Source organism: Chrysochloris asiatica, unplaced genomic scaffold, assembly GCF_000296735.1.
Source record: "Chrysochloris asiatica unplaced genomic scaffold, ChrAsi1.0 scaffold00003, whole genome shotgun sequence".
Lineage (NCBI taxonomy): Eukaryota > Metazoa > Chordata > Mammalia > Afrosoricida > Chrysochloridae > Chrysochloris > Chrysochloris asiatica.
Genome location: NW_006408521.1, coordinates 46,964,262 through 46,986,542, shown reverse-complemented (window position 1 = coordinate 46,986,542; position 22,281 = coordinate 46,964,262). Strand labels below are relative to the sequence as shown.

At 43.2% G+C, this 22,281-nt stretch overlaps 1 protein-coding gene across 1 annotated transcript in view; it reads right to left on the bottom strand.

Moving 5' to 3' along the window:
• Positions 1-4,519: 4,519 nt before the first annotated feature.
• The window catches only part of SLC18A2 (solute carrier family 18 (vesicular monoamine transporter), member 2), a 38,514-nt gene continuing 20,752 nt past the window's right edge, over positions 4,520-22,281 (bottom strand). Inside the window, exons 11-16 of the mRNA XM_006831392.1 lie at positions 15,524-15,602; positions 15,095-15,146; positions 13,592-13,655; positions 10,686-10,805; positions 10,417-10,550; positions 4,520-4,922 (exon numbers count right to left, since the gene is read on the bottom strand). Coding sequence (XP_006831455.1) covers positions 4,818-4,922; positions 10,417-10,550; positions 10,686-10,805; positions 13,592-13,655; positions 15,095-15,146; positions 15,524-15,602 — 554 coding nt within the window. The 3' untranslated portion in view covers positions 4,520-4,817. The remainder of the gene's footprint in view (positions 4,923-10,416; positions 10,551-10,685; positions 10,806-13,591; positions 13,656-15,094; positions 15,147-15,523; positions 15,603-22,281) is intronic.

Sequence of the window (22,281 nt, the reverse complement as noted above, 5' to 3'; positions counted from 1 at the left end):
CAGCAGATTTGTTCAGGGCAATACAGAAGTTTGATTTCCTGCCTGCTGCTTCCATAGAGTTGATTGTGGATCCAAATAAAATGAAATCCTTGACAACATCCATCTTTTCTCTTTTATCATGGTGGTGTTTATTGGTCCAGTTGTGAGGATATTTGTTTTCTCTGAGGTGTAGTCTTTGATCTTCATGAGTTTTAGTAAGGCCTTCAAATTCTGTTTTCAGTGTTATGTGTTACCTGCAAGCTTCTTGAATTGTTTGCTTGGCATATAGATTAAGTAATTATAGTGAAAGGATACTACGCTGATACACAGCTTCTATCTGTGCAACAGCAATAGCCTTCTGTTCTGTTTGAGGAACTCTTAGTCCTGGTGTGGCGCTGTAGGATGTGCACTGGACTGCCAACCACAAGGTCAGTGATTCAAACCCACCAGCCACTCATCAGAAACCCTATGCAGGGTCGCTATGAGTCGGCGCCTACTCAGCAGCACTTCCCAACAGAATATGTACAGGTTCCTCATGAGGGCTGTTCTCTGGAATTCCCGTCCTTAACAATGTTATGTATAATTTGTGATCCACATAGTTGAATGTGTATTAATAAAACACAAGTATTCTCTACCTTCAGCATGATCTATGTGATATCAATGATACCCTCGTTCCATGTCCTCTTCTGAATCTGGCTTGAACTTCTGGAAGTTCCCTGCCAGTGTTACTGCTGCAATGGTTTATGAATTATCTTCTGCAAAATTTTGCTTGCATGTGGTATTAATGATATTTGATCATATCCACATTCCAATGGATCTATTCCAGTCAGCTGGCCAGGCAGCTGTTTTCCAGATTTCTTGGCATAAACAAGTCAACGCTTCCAGCATTGCACCAATTTGTTGAAACCCATCAACCAGTATTCCGTCAATTTCTTTTTATTTTCACCACTGCCTTCTTTGCATCTTGGATTTCTTCGGTACCATCAGTTCTTGACTACATGTTGCCTCATGAAATGATTGACTGTCAACTGGTTAATTCTTTTTGGTCCGGTGACTCTGTATTCCATCTTTGGAGGCTTCCTATGTCAATGTTTTGCTCGTATAGTCCAACACTGCAACTCAAGACAAATTTTTTCTTAGTACTTACAGCTTGAGAAATGCCGAGTTTATTCATACCTTTGGGTTTTCTAACTCCAGATCTTTACACATTTTATTATATTTAACTGCCATCTTGGCTTGCCCTTTGAAATCTGTTCAACTCTTGACAGCCGTTTTGATGTCAGAATCCCTTCTTGTGTGTCTGTGAAAGTGGGTTAAGTGTTGGGCTACTAACAGAAGGGACAGCTGTTGGAAGCCACCAATGGTTCCGTGGGAGAAAGATGAGGTTGGCTGCTTCCATGAAGATTTCCCATCTCAGATTCCCTCTGCTTGGAGAGTTGCTATGAGCCAGAATCAAGTTAGCAGTAATGAGTTTGGTTTCATGGGGCTTTGCTTTCTCTATAGACTTAAGTTTTTATTTCAAATTAGGCTTTTTCAAATGCATTTTCTGCCTTGATATTTAGATGATTCATTGGATTAGACAATACCTGAGCATGATTTTGCAGTCAGTATGCTACATTTCTTATGATCAACCCTTCTATTAACCTTGCAATTTTATCACTATTTTGTGGTTCTGAGAGGGGAAACTATAAGCTAAAAGTCTTGGAGGTGCTGTCAGTTTCCAAATTCACAAGAATATCTGGATTTGTATAAAGGCAACTTAAAACCCGGAACCTGTATAAGGCAGAAGCCTATCCGAGAAGGAAAGTTCAAATACTTTCTACTAATAGAGTACAATAGAAAAGTGGAAAGGCTACTGGGTCATAGGTGGGAAGCCTGCAAAATCAGGGAAAATACGCTCATCAAATTCAAGTTAAGATGATACCTTTAGAAACAGGAGGGAGCTCTTATAATCCCGTTTTGAGTCCTCAGTCCCCTTTGAGATTAGACAAAAGCTGTGGACCCTCACCCCTGCATGCCCTTCAAAACATCCCGAATTTCAAGACTTTTACTGAACCTCTATGGTCCCAAGTTACACACCACTGTCCAATAGTAGTTATTTTCATCAAAGAAATCAGGGCAGTAGAGTTAGCAAGGATAGACTTAGAACTGAGTTTTTCCACATTGGTGCAAAGTGGCTAGTTAAATAGTTTAACATAATTTTGTGCCAAAAGGCATGGTTCATACTAACCTGGAATCGATTTTACCTGGTATCGGCAGGCAGGAAATAGTTTTTATTTAAACATGCCCTGTCAAAATGATACTTTGTTACAACTTACAGCAATGTCTTGTTTATAAAGGAACATAAGCAGGCACAGTACAATGTTCAGAATCATTTATTAAGTAAACTAGCTAAAACATGACGTGGACAGATAGACTTCACAGTCCAAAGAAAACCTGATTCTAATTTGTACAGGTAGTCCCTGACTTGGGATGTATTTGAGTTATGACAAGCCACACTTAGGATTTTTTAAAATTATTAACATCTTATTGTTAGTAGTAAATACTACATACAGTGTTGCAGCAAGTGATTTTCTGATGTTAGCCTCCTTAAGTGTTCACTTAACAGATGTTCAAAGATTGGATTTATAAAGATACTGATAAAAAGGCAATAAAACGTAAAACAAAAAAGGTGTTTGTCTCACGGAGTCTTTGGAATGGAATCCTGTCGTAAGTTAGGGACTACCTGTGTTTGTATTAACCATGTAGAAACAAAAGACACCTCTGTTCAAAAAATAAGATGTTCAGAGCACTGTATATTCTGATACATAATGTTTTTAAAACTCTTTCCATAGTCTAGCTAACCCCAAAATATTAGTCGCAGAGACCTTATTACCACCTCTCTTTTTTAACCCCCTTAGAACTGATCTTTTTTGCTCTCAAAACAGTTTTGGAAAACATCATGTTATTCCCTAGGGATCAATAACAGACCTGCCTTTGACAGTCATTCTTAAAGAAACTAAAGCTTGAAAGGCACAAAGAAATTAAGAATGAATCACATGATAGGAGGTGGTAGGGGAACCCCCAACCCTCCAAGAGAATGAGCTTATAACATTCTTTTTGAAACCACTCCTATAGAAGTAGAGATTAATCCTGTCTTTTTTTAGCCATGTAAGTATCTCCAGAACTGCCTTCCAAAACAGCAGATTGTATAGGTTGCTCAGTGCAAGTAATTAAATACGAATCCGGCTGGCTTTGAACACACTGCACTTGGAAACCAGACTTTGAATCATCAGAGGGAGTCATAAAGCAAATGGAAATAAAGTATTCGCTGCTTTCCTAGAGAATAAGGCATAGTCATGACGATCTGTTTGAACGTGTTTTCTCCTTGATGTCCAAGTGAACTACTGTTTTTACAATTTTAGTTTAGCAAAGAGCAGACTAGGTAATTTCTGTTTACGATTACACCCCAAACAGACTTAAAAAACTATGTAAACTTACAATTGTCACTAGTATTTGCTGTTACATTGAAAAGGTGCATCAAGAGGGCATGCTTTAAAAAAACAACAGCACAAGATGATACATGAACGCATGCACGTTTGTAGATGTTTGGTTTTCCTTTACTGTCTGTTAAAGGGGCTGTGTCCTAACCCCCCTTTTATTTTTACCTATATTCATAGCATGCAATTCAACCATTTCATTCCTTCATTTAAAACAGTTTCACATTGATGTAAACAACTTTCAGAAGTCTAGAAAACGAGTTTGAGACAACCCAAAATTAATCTCTAGAACTAAACACATGTCCTGCAAAGTTAGTACAGCCTGATTTCGCACACCATAGATCTAAAACTGGACCTGGACCTTGGTTTATGTCACCACGCATACGCAACTTCAGCAGTGTAAGGTACATTACGCCCTCGATTTAATTTCATCAAACAAGACAATCTAGTATGCTTAAAGGGAATGCTTCTAGTTCATAATGATATGTTTGGGTGCTCTTAATTAGGTTTTATTAGTTTTAATGTTTCCTGTCAACCACATGACAAGTAAACTTAATTGATAACCATCTGTTTACAGGTAGGTGAGTACACAGAAAGCTGATGCCAGCTAACATTTATGGGTAAGTCCTAAGAGACAGGCTCAAGTCCACACCCTCTGCACTTGAGATAGCTAGCTCTTAAATACTTTGATCATAATTACAAGTTAAATAATGTAGCACTCATTCAAAGCAACTGTGTGGCACTGTGGGCCAAAGCACTGGACCACAAGGTCAGTTTGAACTACAAGGTCAGCAGTTCAAACTCACCAGGTGTTCCTTGGAAACCCTATACACGGGTCGCTATGAGTCGGAACCGACTCAGCGACACTTAACACCAGCACATATCATCATATCATATGCTGTCTTCCTTGATTCTGTCTTCTAGACATCCTCCTGGCTTCTCATTGTTGGAAGAGTCTCGGAGTGAATGTGTGCTTTAGTTTTAAACACTCATTACCAATATTCAGAAACAAAAAATAAAAAGAATTTTTTTTGGCCAAGTGTTTGTGAACGTAAGTTAAAAAATTATATTTGGATTCAAATATTTATAGATTTACACTATGCCTGTTTCATCAAAATATATTGTCAAATATTTAATAAAAGCCAAATACATAAAATAAAGTTGCCAACACTATACAAACCCCTGGGGAAAGCTTCTTTATCTTATAAGGCTGTTAGCAATTGATCATAACCATGAGAAAAGAACTTTGGGTTGCTTTACACTTTCACAAGGGACAGATGAGTCTGACTAAGGTTGGATATGTCATTTCACTGGAAACACTGTTTTATACGATGAAATACTTTGATGACTTGGAGGTTCTCAGTCACTTTCAGACTCTTCCTCATCACCTATTGGATAGGACTGGATGTTGTTCTGGGTGTACATTTTTGTTTTAATGGGGCAGTTGTGATCCATGAGAATAGCCTGAAAGAGAGCAAATTAGAAGTAAATGAACTTCTTGTTTCATAAATATTGCTGTTGTTAAGTGCCGTCGAGTCTGTTCCGACCCATAGCGACCCTGTACAGGGTTTCTGAGGATGTAAATCTTTACGGGAGTAGAAAGCCTGATCTTAAATATAAGATGCTTTTATCCCATACTTGACTAGTACTCGTTTGAAAACCATGTTGAATGTTGTTGTTGTTGTTAAGTGCCATCGAGTCGGTTCCGACCCATAGCGACCCTGTATAGGGTTTCCGAGGGTGTAAATCTTTACGGGAGTAGAAAGCCTCATCTTTCTCCCGCGGAGCAGCTGGTAGTTTCGAACCGCTGACCTTAAGGTTCGCAGCCCGATTCGTAACCACTACGCTACCAGAGCTCTCCTGCTATTAACACAGCTGTCGTGCAGTGTGCCAAGGCACATGAGCAGAGCAAATGCAACACTGAAGCTCACAGCAGCCTGGGTGGTGGGGGGAAGAACCAGGCACAGAGAAGACGGTCACCAAGCACTAAGCAGGTCGACCGTGTCCTGATGCGTGAGTTACCCCTGTGACACTCCATGGCACAGTCAGAAGGCAGAGAGGACAGGCATGGGTGATCCTGGGCAACTAAAATCAAGGCTCTTTTTCCCACTCGGTCTGCCTCATGGCGTTTTCCTCTTTGATGTGAACTAAGCCAATTTCCCCTATCTATTTTTGTGCATTGAAAATTTCTAAATGGAACTGTTTACCACTATTCAAATTGAGTTCTTTTTGTTTATTGTTTTTTTTTTTTTTTTTTTTTTTGCCTATTGCACCCTATCTTTGTACGTCTATTAGCTGTTCTCATTGCACAGATGTGATTAGTTTATGGGCTCCACTCAGCACTTAGAACTTCCCCTATGCCCGGCCTATGTGAATGGTAAGAGAAGTTAGGAACCCAGGTCAGCAGATGCAAACCCAATTCTGGTTTTTATCATGCTTCCAGCCAAGTGAATTATACTTGTATTTAATAAAGAGCTCAGTTTCTAAAAATAATTGGAGCAATAAACATTGTACAGCGAGACTAATCTCCCTGTGCAGATGTGTTTAATTCTATCCCCCTAAAAAAGTTTAAAGCCTCATTTCCTTGGATTATTGTTGTTAAATGCAGTCAAGTTGGTTCCGACTCATAGCGACTTTTATAGGATTTTCAAGGAGCATTTGGTGGGTTTGAACCATCAACCTTTCAGCTATCAATCCAGTGCTTACCCTTGGATTAATGATTCTCAACTGTTCTAGTAATCACTGTGTTGGGGTGCAGGGGACAGAGGAGCAGAGCAATTGAAATAAGAACCTCCAATCCTGCTCCACCCTTAACTTCCACCTGAGGGAAAATACCCATCTCAGAGCATCGTTACTCCAAGCTGAGTACTCTGGGCTGCCATATGTGACTGTCTTATAGCTGGAACACAGTTTTTCCTGAAACGGCAGTGTTAGTGTTTCTTATACTTGTAAAGGGGCTTGGGTAAGAGTTGTTTTTATTTTCCTCAGCCTATTGGTTATGAATCAGGCTGTGAACCTTAAGGTCAGCAGTTCAAAACTACCAGCTGCTCCTCAGAAGAAAGATGAGGCTTTCTGCTCCTATAAAGATTTACAGCCTTGGAAACCCTGTACAGGGTCGCTATGGGTTGGAACCGACTCTACAGCACCTAACAACAACAACAACATGCTGATCAGCCAACACTGATTATAAAGTAAAATAAAACCAAATGGAAGAAAAATTCACATACTCACACACTACTTTGAGATTCTGAAAATAGCATTAGACCTTACAATCCAAAAACTGCCTGAATCCAACACTTCACACTAAGAACGCTGCTTAACGGAAGAATTGTCTGCTTGGGGTCATGTCTCTCGTTCCTGCATTTGTAACGAAGGGCTAAGTGTACAAAGCCAGCACTTGTCGGGAGCGGTTTGTCTCAAGTGTACCATCACCGATCCTTTCTCCTCGGCGGCACTGCTAGGCTACCCTAACTCCCCCCTTCTCATTAGGGTGCATCAGCTTCCCACGTGCCTGCTCTGTTTCCACAATGAGTAGGCAGCAGCTGCCAGCTTGCCACACTCAACTGTGACATTATGCCAGTCATCTTGCTAAGCCCTTGTGAAGGATTTTGACATTTTGCAGATAAGTGGCTTTCTGGAAACCTGTCATTTTTAGGACTCTGCTTTGAATTGTCTACATTTTGTTTTTAATGAATTTAAGGTATCGGTTTAGATGTGGGAAGAGAAGAGGCATTGGAGATGCTTTTTGACGGTCGTTTTGTGGAACAGAGAGTGGGTTTGTGCACTGACTTCATTCATTCATTGACTCAAAACCTCACCAATGGACAAGACCGAGCCTTTGGAAGGCTGTGCCCTGGCTCAGGGACCCATTTTACAGTATATGGTGGCAACAGGGAGACCTCACCTCACAGAGGAGCAAAAGAGGAAAGAGACAAGTACCACAAGGGTGACAGGTCAGTCACAGCGTTAGATGAGGGCAAGGAAGAAAAGGGGTTGATACTGGAAATAGCAGAACATGAACATTTACCAAGTACCAGTCTGAGGTTCGCTCATTTAATCCTTTTCACAGTGCTACGAGGCAATGCCATAATTTCCCTCAGACAGAGGAGGAGGGATTGTGAAGCATGCAGCCCCTACATGCTAGGTTCAGTGGAAGTGCTGGCCCCTCTCTACCTGCAAGAATCTTCCACCATGTCCTGGCTGCTGGAAGCATTTGCAGGCTAGTTTTCAGTCAAATGGGTTGGGAGTAACCTTCCTTCCTTCATTATCAAACTGATATGGTGGAAACAGAATGACAGCTTTTTTCAAGTTGTTGAGCTGAGAATGGTCTGACTACCATTTGGGCAAGATACTGGTCCGGAGTCAGCCGAAAAAAGGTGGATTGGAAACATCCACAGCCATAGTGGAGGCTGGAAGACAGGAAGTAACCTCAGAGAGGTGGAATCAATAAAGGCTGTGGTTCTTCAGAACTGGAGATGTCTCTACAAGATTGTCAATGGTGAGGGTGATCTGAATATGAAGAAGTAAGGCAAACAAAAACGGAAGAGGAAAGAAGAAAGGGATGGCTTCCACTGGGTTATTGCCACTTCATCGTCCAATCCTTTTCTTTGAATCGAATGGGTTTTGGCTATTTCAAAAGTATCTAGTTAAATTCTGCATTGATCTAGAGCTCAAGGTCAGTGACCATGTTGAATGGATTAACGAATGCAAAAACATGCCCAGAATAAACAGGGTGTACATAACCTAACCTTAAGGTCTCCATCTTTAAAACCACTCTCTTAAGCGAAAATCCTAAAAGGGCAGTTTGGAAAATGCCAGAACATTAAGATCCATTCAGTTCAACCATCAGAAAGAACTTCCGATGTAGTCTCCTCACATCCATTCATTAACGCCTTGTGCATTTCTCTTACCCATTCTCAAGCCGAGTCTCTCTGTTTCTCAGCTCCGTGAGCATCTATCACCAGCTGATATTTCAAAGACAAGCAGCCCTACCTAGTCTCAGAAACACAAGCTTCTCCTGTGGAGACGTGAAATACCTTAGAAAGGTGAAAAGGAAAGCTGCGTTTAAAAAATTTTAATTTGGGATCAATAAATATGAACTTGTTCCAAAATGAGACATTTCATACCCTATCTATATCCTGCTCTCAATATTATTCTGGCCATGAATAATGAGGTGTGTGGTGGTTCTATAGGATAAGCACAGAGTTACAGTCACTCTGGGAGAAAAGTAAGGCTTTTTGCTCTCGCAAAGATTTACAGCCTTGGAAATCCTATACAGGGTCATTATGAGTCAAAACCAACTTGATGGCATTTAACAACAACAACAACATCCTCACATGTGTGTCCAAGGAGGTAAATACTTTCCTCAAGGAGCTGTTACCTACACTAAAACCATTTCCAAATCTTAAAAATACAGGAAGGATGAAGACACTGTGAAGGAGTACTCTAAGTGATGGGAAGAAAGAAAGTGTCACAAATGACCAATCCTGGGAGTGAGAGCAGGAGGCAGAAAAATGATGTTCAAGATTTTCAAGAACATAGAAAACTAAATTAAACTTGTTGTTGTTAAGTGCCGTCGAGTCGGTTCCGACCCATAGCGACCCTGTACGGGGTTTCCGAGGCTGTAAATCTTTACAAGAGTAGAAAGCCTCATCTTTCTCCCGTGAAGCAGCTGGTAGTTTTGAACTGCTGACCTTGAGGTTAGCAGCCCAATTTGTAACCACTACGCTACCAGAGCTCCTTAAGTTAAACTACCCTATGTTTTTATTTTGTTAATAAAAAGCTATCTCTAATAGTGGAGTTCTGGTAGCGTAGTGGTTACGAATCGGGCTGCTAACCTCAAGGTCAGCAGTTCAAAACTACCAGCAGTTCCGCAAAAGAAAGATGAGGCTTTCTGCTCCTGTAAAGATTTACAGCCTCGGAAACCCTGTACAGGGTCACTATGAGTTGGAACCAGCTCCACAGCACATAACCACCACCACCACCAATCTAAGTACAAAAATAACTTCTAGTCTTGGGGGACATCTCACTCAATTGGCATCACATAGTCCACAAAAACAATGTTCTACATCCTACTTTGGTGACTAGTGACGGGTCTCAAAGCTCGTGAGTGGCTATCTAATGTGCAAGCATTGGTCTCCTCCCAAGAAGAGTGATAAAAACTGAAGAAATAATTATTGGAAATAATTAGTGAAATGGACTAACAAACCACATGAACATCAGTCTCCACAACCTTGAGACCAGAAGACTGGATGGTGCCCAGCTGCCACTACCAAGTACTCTGAAAGGGATCACATTAGAAGGTGCTGGATAGAGTGAGAGAAAATGTGGAACAAAATGCAAAATCATAAAACAAACAAACAAACAAAAAAACAGGCTAACTGTTCAGATAAGAGTCTGGTGAGACCCTGAGACTATGGCCCTTGGTCATCTATAGATGGAACTGAACTCACCTCCGTGGCTCAATTTTCAGCCAAGCAACAGACAGGTACAGGGACAACAACACTAGTGAGTTATGCAGACCGTAGACTGGTCAACCGCTAGAAATAAAAAGGGCAGCATTTACCCAAGGACAAAGTCCAGAAGGGCTGGGAAAGGAGGAGGAACGGAAATTAAAAAACACAGGGAGGAGGAAGGATAAGTGAAGTTATATTGAGGAGACTGCAATCGTTGAGATGAAACAAAGTGTCGGATGTGTTGAGTGTAAAATTAATGATACAGAGTGTAAAACTCTGTAATCCCCTCAAATCCCAATAAAAAGTTTAAAAAAATAAAATAACTTCACACTTCAAATTTACAAATATAATGTCCAAAATGATAAAAGAAATACAAAGTAAGGTGAAACTCTTGCCATTCATGTTTCAACATGTTTTAGAAGTAAACCATGAGGAAGCTACCTGGAAAACCACACTGAAGTGATCAAGAAGAAATACTACATTGCATCCTAAGGTTGTCTTACCATTTTTTCTTCCTTGGCAGGTGGACTTCGAAGAAAAATGCAGAGAGGGGCAAAAAGAATATCAATAATTCCAATAATGGTCATAAGCCATGGAAATCCAATTGCCTTGGCGATAGCCCCACCAGCAGAAGGACCTTACAGGAAACAGAGAATTAGATAATGCTCTCTCCAAATGCCTTGTAGCTAGAAAGATGCAACTAATTGTTTTAAAGTGCATTAGCTGTCATGCACTGAGGCATAAGGGTCTTTGGAAAAGCCAATATCCTTACCTATGGCATATCCCATACAAAATGCAACATCTGCAATGGCATACACACTACCGTAGACGGATACGTGTCGCAGGTCGACGAGGTAACCCATGATGGGCATCATTGAAGAGTCCACCATTCCTGTGGGCAATCAAAAAATGCAGTCTATAGAAAGCTGGTATGAACCAAGAATGGACTGAATGTCATGGGACTGTGTCCAAAGCTCACTATTCAGCCAGTTTGTTCCCTCTTGTCATCACGACTTACTAGTCGTAAGGCTAGACTTTGGGTTGGGAGTGGAGCCCTGTACCGCAGTTGGAATACCTGTTAGGCCAGCCTTTACCAGGCCACCACCTTGGCTCGCGGGGGGTCTTCCACTGACTGACCGGCCCATCCTTTGGTTGAAGGCACCCAGTCCAGTGGTAACATGACTCCCCTTACCACTCTTCAGCTCCAGGGAGTAGCTCATTCCAGGCGGCGTGAACCCCAGACTTGCTCCTCTTTGCACTTTCCTGATTCCTGACTGTCCACCTGCTTTCCTTGCGCATGAAGAGTGGACACATCCACACTCCTCACCCAGTTCCCTCTCCATCCCTAGATCAGCCTCACACTCATGAGACCTCCCAAGTTAGAAAAAACTAAATAAGCTCGGAGAGGGACCTGAGAGATTATCTGGCTCTAGACAGGAAATGAAGACCCAAAAAAGGCTTGCTTATTTCCTTAAGAGAAAACAAAACAAAATAAAGCATGCAGGGTTAGAATCTCTGGTCTCCTGAATAGTCAAGATTGTTGTTGTTGTTAAGTACCATTGAGTCATTTCCAACCCATAGCAACCCTGTGTAGGGTTTCCAAGGAGCAACTGGTGGATTTGAACTGCCGACCTTGCAGTTCAAACTGACCTTGTGGTCCAGGGTTGATCCTGCAGTACCACATCAGGACTCTATAACAGTCAGACTAGGTAGCATAAAAAAAAGCACCTGGTTTTTAGGGTTTCAGTTCATGCTTAATCTCTTTGAACTTCAGTTTCCTCATCTGTAAAATGGGTATGAGGAGTGGCTAAAAGGAGACAGTGTCTCTGTACACACCAGAGGGGTACTCAGAGTTTACTCCCTCACCCCGACATGTATAAGAAGCAGGCAGACAGGTGAAATGCCTTTCATTCATCTAGTATTTGCTGGGGACACAGGGGTGGGCAAAATTCACACAAGAACTAGACATTAAGCAGAGAGTTGAAAATGTAATTACCATCGAATCAGTGCTACAATGTTACGATACTGTGGGAGGATATGTGTGTGTGTGTGTGTGTGTGTTGTCAAGTGCCATCAGATTGGTTCTGACTCACAGTGATCCTGAACAGGATTTCCAAGGAGCAGCTGGTGACTCGACAGCACTTAATAACAACAACATGATGTATGTATGTTGCTGTTAAATGCCATGGCGTCAGTTCCAACTCATAGTGAACCTGAACTGACCTTGTGGTAAACAGTCCAGTGCTTATCCTACTGCTTATGACCCAGTCCATGTATATATATTGTCAAGGGTCCTGGTGGGATGCTATAGGATAAGCACAGGACCACAAGGTCAATTTGAACTGGATGGTCAACAGTTCAAACCCACCTCCTCAGTTATCCTATACAGGGTCGCTATGAGTCGGAACGACCTTGACAGCACTTAACCACAACATGTATATGTGTATGTGTAGGTATACAGGATCATTATGTGTTGGAACTGACTCCACAGCACACAACATGTATATACATGCATACACACATGCATACATATAAACACATGATATGCACATACATATATGAGGGTCTTCAAATGGAATTTTAAAGCAATGGATTTTTTCCCACTAACTTTTTGAAGCCCCTCCTATATGCATGTGTGTCTACATACACATTAAGGGAACGATCCTGGTGTGGAGGGCTCAGAAAAGGCTCCATCCCGCATTTGGCTGCACGATTCAAGGGTGAGATTCCCACTCTGATCCTGCGATCGATTTAACAGGTGCTTTTATCATGACTAATCTGTATATTAAGGAGCTCTGGTAGCGTAGTGGTTACGAAATCTGGCTGCGAACCGCAAGGTCAGCAGTTCGAAACTACCAGCTGCTCCACAGGAGAAAGATGAGGCTTTCTGCTCCCGTAAAGATTTACAGCCTCGGAAACCCTATACAGGGTCACTATGGGTCGGAACCGACTCCTCGGCACATAACAACAACAACAATCTGTATATTATAGTTGAGAAAGGCAAACTAATCATCCAAATAGTAACAAACGTTCTCCTGATATACTGGTCACTGTTCTTCACATTTCAAAGACTTCTTCTTTGTCTGAAAATTCCCACCACACAGATGGGCATTTTGTTCCAAACCCTATAAAATCTATCAAACCAGATGGGAAGTTTTTGTCCCTTTTTATGAAAGGGACACAGAGCTCTCTGTTCACAAAGCGAGGCACAAACAAATGACTCTGAGGGATTTTCTTGCTTACCCAAGCTCAGCATGGACTAACAGTTTACTTCTATAACCCTCACGCTTTTTAGAAAGCTGGTTTTCAAGGGGGCCGGTTTGGATGTACTACGAGATGGAAGCAGGTCTCTTTATGTGGGCCATCTCTAAAGTGCACTTGAGTTAAGCTGCCCACAGCTTCCTCTTCTAGAGGAAATTTTGGGCTCTCTCTAGACTTCCAGGGAGTCCTGGTGTGGCGCTGTGGGCTAATGCACCAGACTGTAAAGCCATTTGAACTTCAAGGCAGGCGGTTCAAGCTCACCAGCTGCTCCTCGGAACCCTTACATAGGGTGGCTATGGGTCGGAACTGACTTGACGGCACTTCACAACGACAACAGTCAGCCAGAGTAGAAGAAAATCTTTCCCACTAATGGGGAAAACTGTTTTCAAATGTAGACACAAGGGTCACATGACTTACCAATTGCAAAACCAACTCCAAAGTTAGGAGCAATGAGTCCATAAATGTTTTTTGCAAAAGGAATCTGCAAGAAGAAATCAACGTGATAGAGTCAGGTTGGAGATTCTTAAAAATATGCCTTCTCTGGGCTTGGAATGTCTGTTCCCTGCTGAAGGAAATGGGAGGAGGTAGGAGACAGAGAGACCTGAGGGAGACCTGGACCTTCCACATCTTTATTGTTGTTGTTGTTGTTGTTAAGTGCCATCGAGTCGGGTCCGACCCATAGCGACCCTGTACAGGGTTTCCGAGGGTGTAAATCTTTACGGGAGTAGAAAGCCTCATCTTTCTCCCGCGGAGCGACTGGTAGTTTCGAACCGCTGACCTTAAGGTTCGCAGCCCGATTCGTAACCACTACGCTATTAGTCAAGGTTAAAAGGGATCTTAGATGCCCCCCCCCCAATACCAAGCCAACTCCATACATCAAAGATCAGCTTAGTGGCACACAGGATTGACAGGGATGGGCAACTTAGACATTGGCTACCCAAAATGGGGTGCCTGTAAAGGCAAGAAGTGACTGGCTTACAAGCTTTCAAGAGGGACCCTAGTTCCAGATGGGGTGGGGGAAGGTAGAATCTCCACTGAATGATTTCTAATCTGTTGGGACCGGGCTGGCAAAGGGAAATGGAGATAAGACTCTTGTGGTACAATAGTGAATAATTGCCATCAGGACTTGAGGGTAGGAAATATAGAGGTAGATGTTTTTTGACAAAAGGAGGGGAGTGATTGATTTTGCAGCCCAGGAGCAGAGGTCCCTGGGACAATCAAGTGAGAACAGAGAGCAGGACCCTACCTAGAGAGGCAGTGACGCCAGGGATGGCGGCAGAGACGATGACGAGGACAGATGGAGCGGCTGGGGACAGTGGACTCAGGGAAGGAGAAAGCCGGGGGTGGGGGGAGGGCCTGTGTGGTGTACCCTTTGGTTATGTGATGATGCATAGAGGGGACTGTAATCATTGCAATGAAACAAAATACGATAGGAAGAGTGAAAAGCTGATGTTCTCCCCTGTAATCCTCACAATAAAAACTTAAAAAAAAAAAAAAAAAAAAAAGATCATCTTAGTCTGCGCCCAATTTCTAACAAGGTCAAGAAGGCCTCATTTTGAGTAGAAAATAGCTTTATTTTAGAAAAACAACTCGCTATTGTGACATGCGAGATATTGTAAAGTGTCTAGGGCATTACACAGTTTAAGATGATTTCTTAAAAAAAGAAGAAGAAAGTAAAAGTTAAATATGGAACACACCGTTCTAAATAGCTTTTAACTGACATACAGTGACAATTTGGACTCTGGAGAACAGTGCCCCAAATGCATAAGATGGAAAATAATTAGACAAAATTGAAAGATGCAATAAAACTGAACAGTGACAAACTTCTAACTGCTGCAAAATGTTGCTTGGTGACTCATGTCCAAGGCAAATGTTCTATTCACAGCCTGTTTCCATTTTCTAGGTCCTGTCTTTACTCACACATAAGATGCTGAATCCGACAATGGTCATTCCCAGAAGAGCACAAAGCCACCTAGCAAAAGAAAAATCCCATCAACAGGTGATTTGTTTAATTTTATCCCCCATCCACATTTTCAGTAGAAATCAAAACAAATAGCTAAGGTTGAAACACTTCAAATTTTAAGTACATTCTTAGGACTCCTGGGTGCCACAACGATTAAGCGCTCTGATGCTAATTTATAAAGGTTGATGGTTCAAACCCACCCAGAGGTTCCATGGGTAAAAAAAAATCTGGCATTCAGCAACCATAGTAAGCACAGCCCAAACAACTCTCTGGGACAATTCTGCCCTGTCGCATGGGGTCGCTATGAGTTAGAATGGACATTACTAACAATGACAGTTACAGTATTAGAAGTCCAAGGGATGCATGTGGTTTTCATTTCATCTTACCTTCCCATTTTGTGTGCGAGTATCCCAAAAATATTGGTTCCAATGAGATAAGAGATGCTAGCTGGCAAGAAAGCAACGCCTGTAAATTTATGAAAGGGACACCTTATCAGTATTGTTATCAGTCAAATGTTAGAAAAACTAATAATTGTAGACACCACGATGCTGATTAGAGCAGACAAAATGAAGCCCGGGGGCCTGCTAATATCCGGCCGGCGGAGCAGTCTGGACCCCACTCGGTTTACGCATGCGCACAAAGCTGCCAGGCTCCTCAGAAATGAGAACCCGTTTTCTATCATGTCACCTCCACCTCGTCTGGTCTCAGGCTCTACACACAGACCCAAATAGACGGGCTGAGTTCAGCAACCACCAAGGCTTCACGAGTGAGCTGGGGTGTGTGTGTGTGTGTGTGTGTGTGTGTGTGTGTGTGTGTGTGTGCCAACTTCCATGTGATCACTGGGGGGTGACAGAGGCAATACGCAGTCATGGGAGAAAGTCAGAAAACACTAAGCAGAAAGAAAAAAAAGCTAAAAAGATCCAACACTCCGTCACCCCAGCTCGCGTTTCTCCCTGCAAGTTTCTATGGATGAATGTGTGCACATGAGATTTCTGATTTCTCAGAAAGGGTAGGCAGTTCAAAACTACCAGCTGTTCCGTGGGACAAAGATGAGGCTTTCTGCTCCCGGAAAGATTTCCAGCCTTGGAGACCCTAAACAGATTCCTATGAGTCGAAACCGACTCCACCGCATAGTGGTTACCAATCAGGCTGTGAACCTCAGGGTCAGCAGTTCGAAACTACCAGCTGTTCCACGAGAGAAAGATGAGGCGTTCTGCTCCTGTAAAGATTCACAGCCTCGGAAACCCTGTACAGGGTTGTTATGAGTCGGAACCGACTCCACGGTACTTAACAACAACAACAACAACAACTGTTCTAGACCCTGCTTTTTTTTTTTTTTAATGAGTTTTATGAATGCCTTTCCATAGTTCAAAATAATGTGTATGCAGTCTTTCTTGTGGCCCAATCGTATTTGGATGACACTCACCTTCCTCTCAAAGGTGTTGTGTGATCCTCCGACAGGAAGTTTACATCCTCCTGGGTTCTGAGGACCCTGTGTGATTTCCTGCTCAGAGGAGAAGCAGCTACCTTGCAAATGCTTCTTTCAGACAGAAAGGTCTCTTGCAGTCAGGGAGGCCTGGTGTGGCGCCATAGGAGAAGCACTGAAGTAATCGCCTGGTCAGCAGTTCAAACCCACCAGTCACTCCTCAGAAGCCCTTTTGTTGTTAAGTCCCATCGAATCCGTTCCGACTCACAGCAGCCCTATATTTCTGAGGATAAGCTGGTGGATTTGAACTGCCGACCTTGAGAGTCCCAGTTCAATGCTTGTCCTAAAGCAAGTTGTCACCAACTCCACAGCACTTAACAACTCCTTTCAGAAAGGGCGCGGCTGCAAGTGGATTTATCCACATCATCATTAACACAGTAAGATTAATTGTGAAAACAGATGGCTGTTTTTCAAACTCTTAGCACTTCTAGTACTTTTTCTTTAAATCAGATATACCAGATTTGATTCTGAGCTTTGCCTCTTAATGGTAAAAGTTACTTTTGTCTTCAACCCTACGATTATGCTCATTGTACCTAAATGAGATAAACTACCTACATCCTTCAATGAAAAACAGCAAATGGGTAAACAAAGAATTACCATATAACCCAGCAATTCCACTTGTAGATATGCATGTGAAGGGCATGGGAGCAGGGGATCCAATAGAGATCTGAAAACCCGCATTCCCTGCAGCATTACTCACCAGAGCCAAAGGTGGCAACAACCCAGTGTCCACCAACAGATGACTAGACCAACAAAACGTGGTATACGCACATACAATGGACTGTTACTCGGGAATATTCCAAAGAGAAATAGGCTGCGACAAGAGTGAACCCTGAAAACAGTATGCTGAGGGAAGTAAGTCAGACACAACTAGACAGCTATTGTATAACCCTACTCTGGTAGCTTAGTGGTTACGAATCGGGCTGCGAACCTTAAGGACAGCAGTTCGAAACTACCAGCCGTTCCGCGGGAAAAAGATGAGGCTTTCTGCTCCCGTAAAGATTTACAGCCTCGGAAATCCTGTACAGGGTCGCTATGGGTCGGAACCAACTCGAAGGCACTTAACAACAACTCATATGAAATATCTAGGCTAGGCAAATGCACAGAGGCCGAAGGTTATGCATGGGTACCAGAGACTGGGCAAGGGGAGAGTGGGGGTTCTGTTTAAGGGGTACTGAGTGTCTGTGTTGATTGGTTGACTGGTTGGTTATGTGCCATGGAATCAGGGTTTCCGAGGCTATAAATCTTTACGGGAGCAGAAAGCCTCATCTTTCTCCCGCGGAACAGATGGTAGTTTCAAACTGCTGACCTTGTGGTTCGCAGCCCGAATCGTAACCACTACACTACCAGAGCTCCTCTGTGTAGGTGACTAAAAACATTCCAAAATAGATAACAGTAATGGATGCACAGCAGGGGGAATATAAGTAATGTCACTGAATCTTACAAATGTTTAGAATGGAAACTTTGGATCAACCATCAACACTCATGGAAGTAGCAGCCAAGAAATCAAACGACGTATTGCATTAGGCAAATCTGCTATACAAGACCTTTTTAAAGTGTTGAAGAGCAAAGATGTCAGCTTGAGGACTAAGGTGCGCCTGACCCAAGCCATGGTATTTTCAGTAACCTCATATGGATGTGAAAGCTGGACAGTGAATAAGGAAGACCGTAGAAGAATTGATGCTTTTGAGTTATGGTGTTGGAGGAGAATACTGAAAGTGCCATGGACTGCCAGAAGAACCAACAGATCTGTGTTGGAAGAAGTGCAGCCAGAATGCTCCTTGGAGGCCAGGATGGCCAAACTTCATCCCTCATACTTCAGACATATTGTCAGGAGGGACCAGTCACTGGAGAGGGATATCATGTTTGGTAAGGTGGAGGGTCAGAGAAAAAGAGGAAGATGAGATGGACTGGCCATGGGGCAGCGTCAATGGGCTCAAGCGTTGCAACAATAGTGAGGTTGGCCCAGGATCGGACAGTGTTTCGTTCTGTTGTGCAGAGGGTTGTTAAGAGTTGGTACTGATTCAATGGCACCTAACAACAACATATTTTCTCTCTATATTTTGCTATATGTATTAGATGGAGTCCTGGTGTGGCGCTGCGGGTTAATGTACCAGACTGCAAAGCCATGTGAACTGCAAGGTCAGTGGTTCAAGCTCACCAGTCGCTCCTTGGGTCACTATGGGTCAGAACTAACTCGACGGCACTTAAAAACAACAACCACCACATGTATTATATGGCATAGCATGTGGATAAGGCATGATTATATGGCATAACATAAAGATATAGGATAAGCAGTGGACTGCTAGCCATGAGGTCAGCAGCTCAAAGCCTCCATGGAAACCCTGCAAAGGGTTGCTGTGACTTGGAACTGACTCATGGCACTTAACAACAATAACAAGATTGTTTAAAAAAGTAAAAACCAGCACATGGTCATCGAGTGTCCACTACACACAAAACGCAGCAGGCCTGGAGGCCTTCCCTGTCCACACAGCCTCCCAGTGCACAGACTGGCACGGTTGTCTCTTAAAGGATGTATTAGCTTTTCAGTCTGTCATCTCTAGTGTCAACTGTCAAACTCTGAGAAAGGCTGAACCTTTCCTCATGGTAGGGAGGTGAGAAATGATTCATTCCAGAAGCCCAAGCCCAATCCAATCACTTAGACTTGTTCATTCTGGAAAGGACCCTTAAGAGCAAGCTGGTTTCATGTCCCAGGAGTTCCTGCCCATCACGCTTAGCAACACACTCCGGGAATCTGAATGAAAAGACATTTAGACAACAGCAGTGTGCTCAGCAGAGTGGCACAAGGACAATGACCACATGTGACTTTCGTCATGAGTGTCCTCAAAGGATGGAATCAGATCATGTATGAACTGTGACAGGTCAGGGTTAGGGACATAACAAAGGTACAACAAAGTGCTCTGCAAACCCACAGTCTGGCAACGGGCAAAGCTCGCCACACAGCGGGCATTTAAACCCAGCCTGGAAGGCATGGGCAGGATTTCCCACAGTTCTAAAGAACTGTGTTCAGTGGACACATAAATAATCCAGATGGCCTTTGTCAAAGGATGAGTGTCTAAACTAAGGACCATCAACAGGAATCAAGCAGGTATATCATGGAATAAAAATATATCAAATAATAAAAAATTCCAACAGTGCAAGTTCCAAACACTGCCTGACAATGGCATCTGAGGCACAGAGAACAAAGGGAAAATGGTGCATGGAACCAAAGGGACCACGCCACATCTAAGGAGGCAGCTGCCATTCATTGCCTACAAATTACTGCCTTGGAGGATTGGGGTCCCAGGACTGGGAGAGCTGACTTTTCTAGAAAAGCTGGAATTCTGATTCTTGTGTAGAGTTTCCTGATTGTTAAATGTTGGCATTTGACTTTGTAAAGCTGTGACCTCTCATATGAAGGCCGACACTCACCAGCCCACAAAAGTCAATCTGTGGGTTACACTGAGCCACAGATGACCGCCATGAGCTCAGGTCTAAGGGAAGGGTCCACAGAACCTGACCAGATGCTGCATGTCCAGGAACAAAGCACAGGTGTGCCTCTGACGCCAACACTTCAAAGCAGTAAGGCTAACAGTCTCCAGAGGAAGGCACAGACGAGTGAGGACTCTTCCTACTGATGTGGGTGCTGAACACGTATGTGGAGCATGGGAGCAGGGTGTGCCCTACTTTCCATGGGCAGTGAGTACTTATGGGTAAGTAACAAAACCCAATCTCATGATTCTCAGTAGAAAGCACTGGAGTAAAAGGCATGAAGCAGAAGTTTGTTTCAGCTCAAGACCTACTAGCTATGTGGCCTTGAATGGGTCACTTCCCCACCTTGGTGCCCAGGAAATAGCTTCCAGTATATGTACCTTCCAGTATATTCCATTGAAGATCAAATGGAAATTGTATAAGGCCCTTGACCAATAGCCTTCCCAGTCTGATTTCTATACCATCCCTCCATGCAAACCCCTACCCAACCTGCTTTTCACCCTGGCCCACTGGTCTTCCCAAAGTTGCAGAAGGCTCACACAAGCAGGGACCACAGCAGGGGTTCACCACTTGGGTGCCAACTTCTCCAAACTGTGTCAACCACCAGGACCAGAGCTACCTGTGGGCGCTGGGAGTATGGGCCAAAAGCAGAGGCCCAAGTAATGCAAGGTATTTCTCCTCATGTTGCAGGTGACACAGGAAACAGGGACCGAAATAAGATTCTCTGAATGAAAGGCACGCCCATCTCTGAAGCAGGCGGAAGGAAACCTCACTGGTCCCAGGCAGACGAGCATCTGGTCCAGACGATAAGGCCCAGTAGATCATCTCCTGATAGAATCTAGGCAGCCTGTGGTCTGCTATCTAGGCTGGATGACCCAGAGCTTTCTGACTGGCTCTGGAAATTCTATAAAGGAAGCCCCAAGGCTCTGTTTGGGGAGGAAGAGGCAAACGAGCTCAAGTAGCCGCACGTCGCTAGGACACAATCAATTAGGACTATAAGTTATTTAGGTGGAGATATCAGAGACAACAAAAAAGCATGTCAACCCAAGAGCAAGCTTGATGTTTCAGAGCGTGACCCAACTGGACTGAGAGCATCTCCTGAGAACATCTGGAGACACCCCAGGACCAGAGTGAACAGAACTCTAGATGAGCAGCTTCCACAGACGTTAAAAGTGGTGTTATCAACAACACATGATGACTGTTCGCTGATTCAGTGTTAAAAAAAAAAAAATCTGTCCTTCCTGCTTGGTGACTTTTTTTTTTAAGGTTTGAAAGTCACTGGGTTTCCTCTTTTGTCTCAACTGCCAGAATGTTCAGTAATCAGTTTTCTATCTAAGAAACTGTCTTGAGCTGAGCTCTCCACCATATGACTCTTGTGCGGAGCTTGTTGGGGTTTTGTGCGGTAACCACACACCATATGCTTGGCCCTTTTCCAGTGCATGGTGGTGGTTTTCAGGACATTCACGAGCTTGTGCAGCCATCACTGCCACCTAAATCCAGGACCTTTTTACCACCCCCAAAAGAAACCTCCTTAGCAGTTGCTCCCCAAACCACCTCCCACTGTTTGAGGCTTATTTCAAGGAAGGATTATTTGATGAAAGGACACAGCAGCTGAAGGTAGAGCTCAAAGGGGCTGGTGCTCAAGTCAGCAAGCTGCCATGAGGCAGGAACCCCAGGAAGGGATAGGAGGGGAGCAGCATCTGGTAGATGGGAATGACTGAGGGGAGGCTGGACACATTGGACACGATGCCTTCATTCTGAGCAGAAGTTTCAATCTGAAGATAATAATATGTACATCAAGAATTTTCTAAAATAAAATCCCTAAGAAGGATAACAAGTAATTATGTATGCAGGGGACTAGCCCTTCCAGATATTAAATATTCTAAATTGACAGTCATTAAGTAGGAGAGTGTTGTTGTTAAGTGCCGTCAAGTCAATTCCGACTCATAGTGATCCTGTATAGGGTTTCCAAGGAGTGGCTGATGAGTCTGAACCACCGACCTTGTGGTTGAGTGCTTATCCTACAGCACCACACACTTCAGTAGGAGGATACTGACAGGAAAATGACAAGACATCAAGGAACAGAAGAGAAAATCCAGAACTCGATCCAAGAACATATGGTAATCTTGCGTGTAGTGAAGGTGGCATTACAAGTCAGTGGGGGGG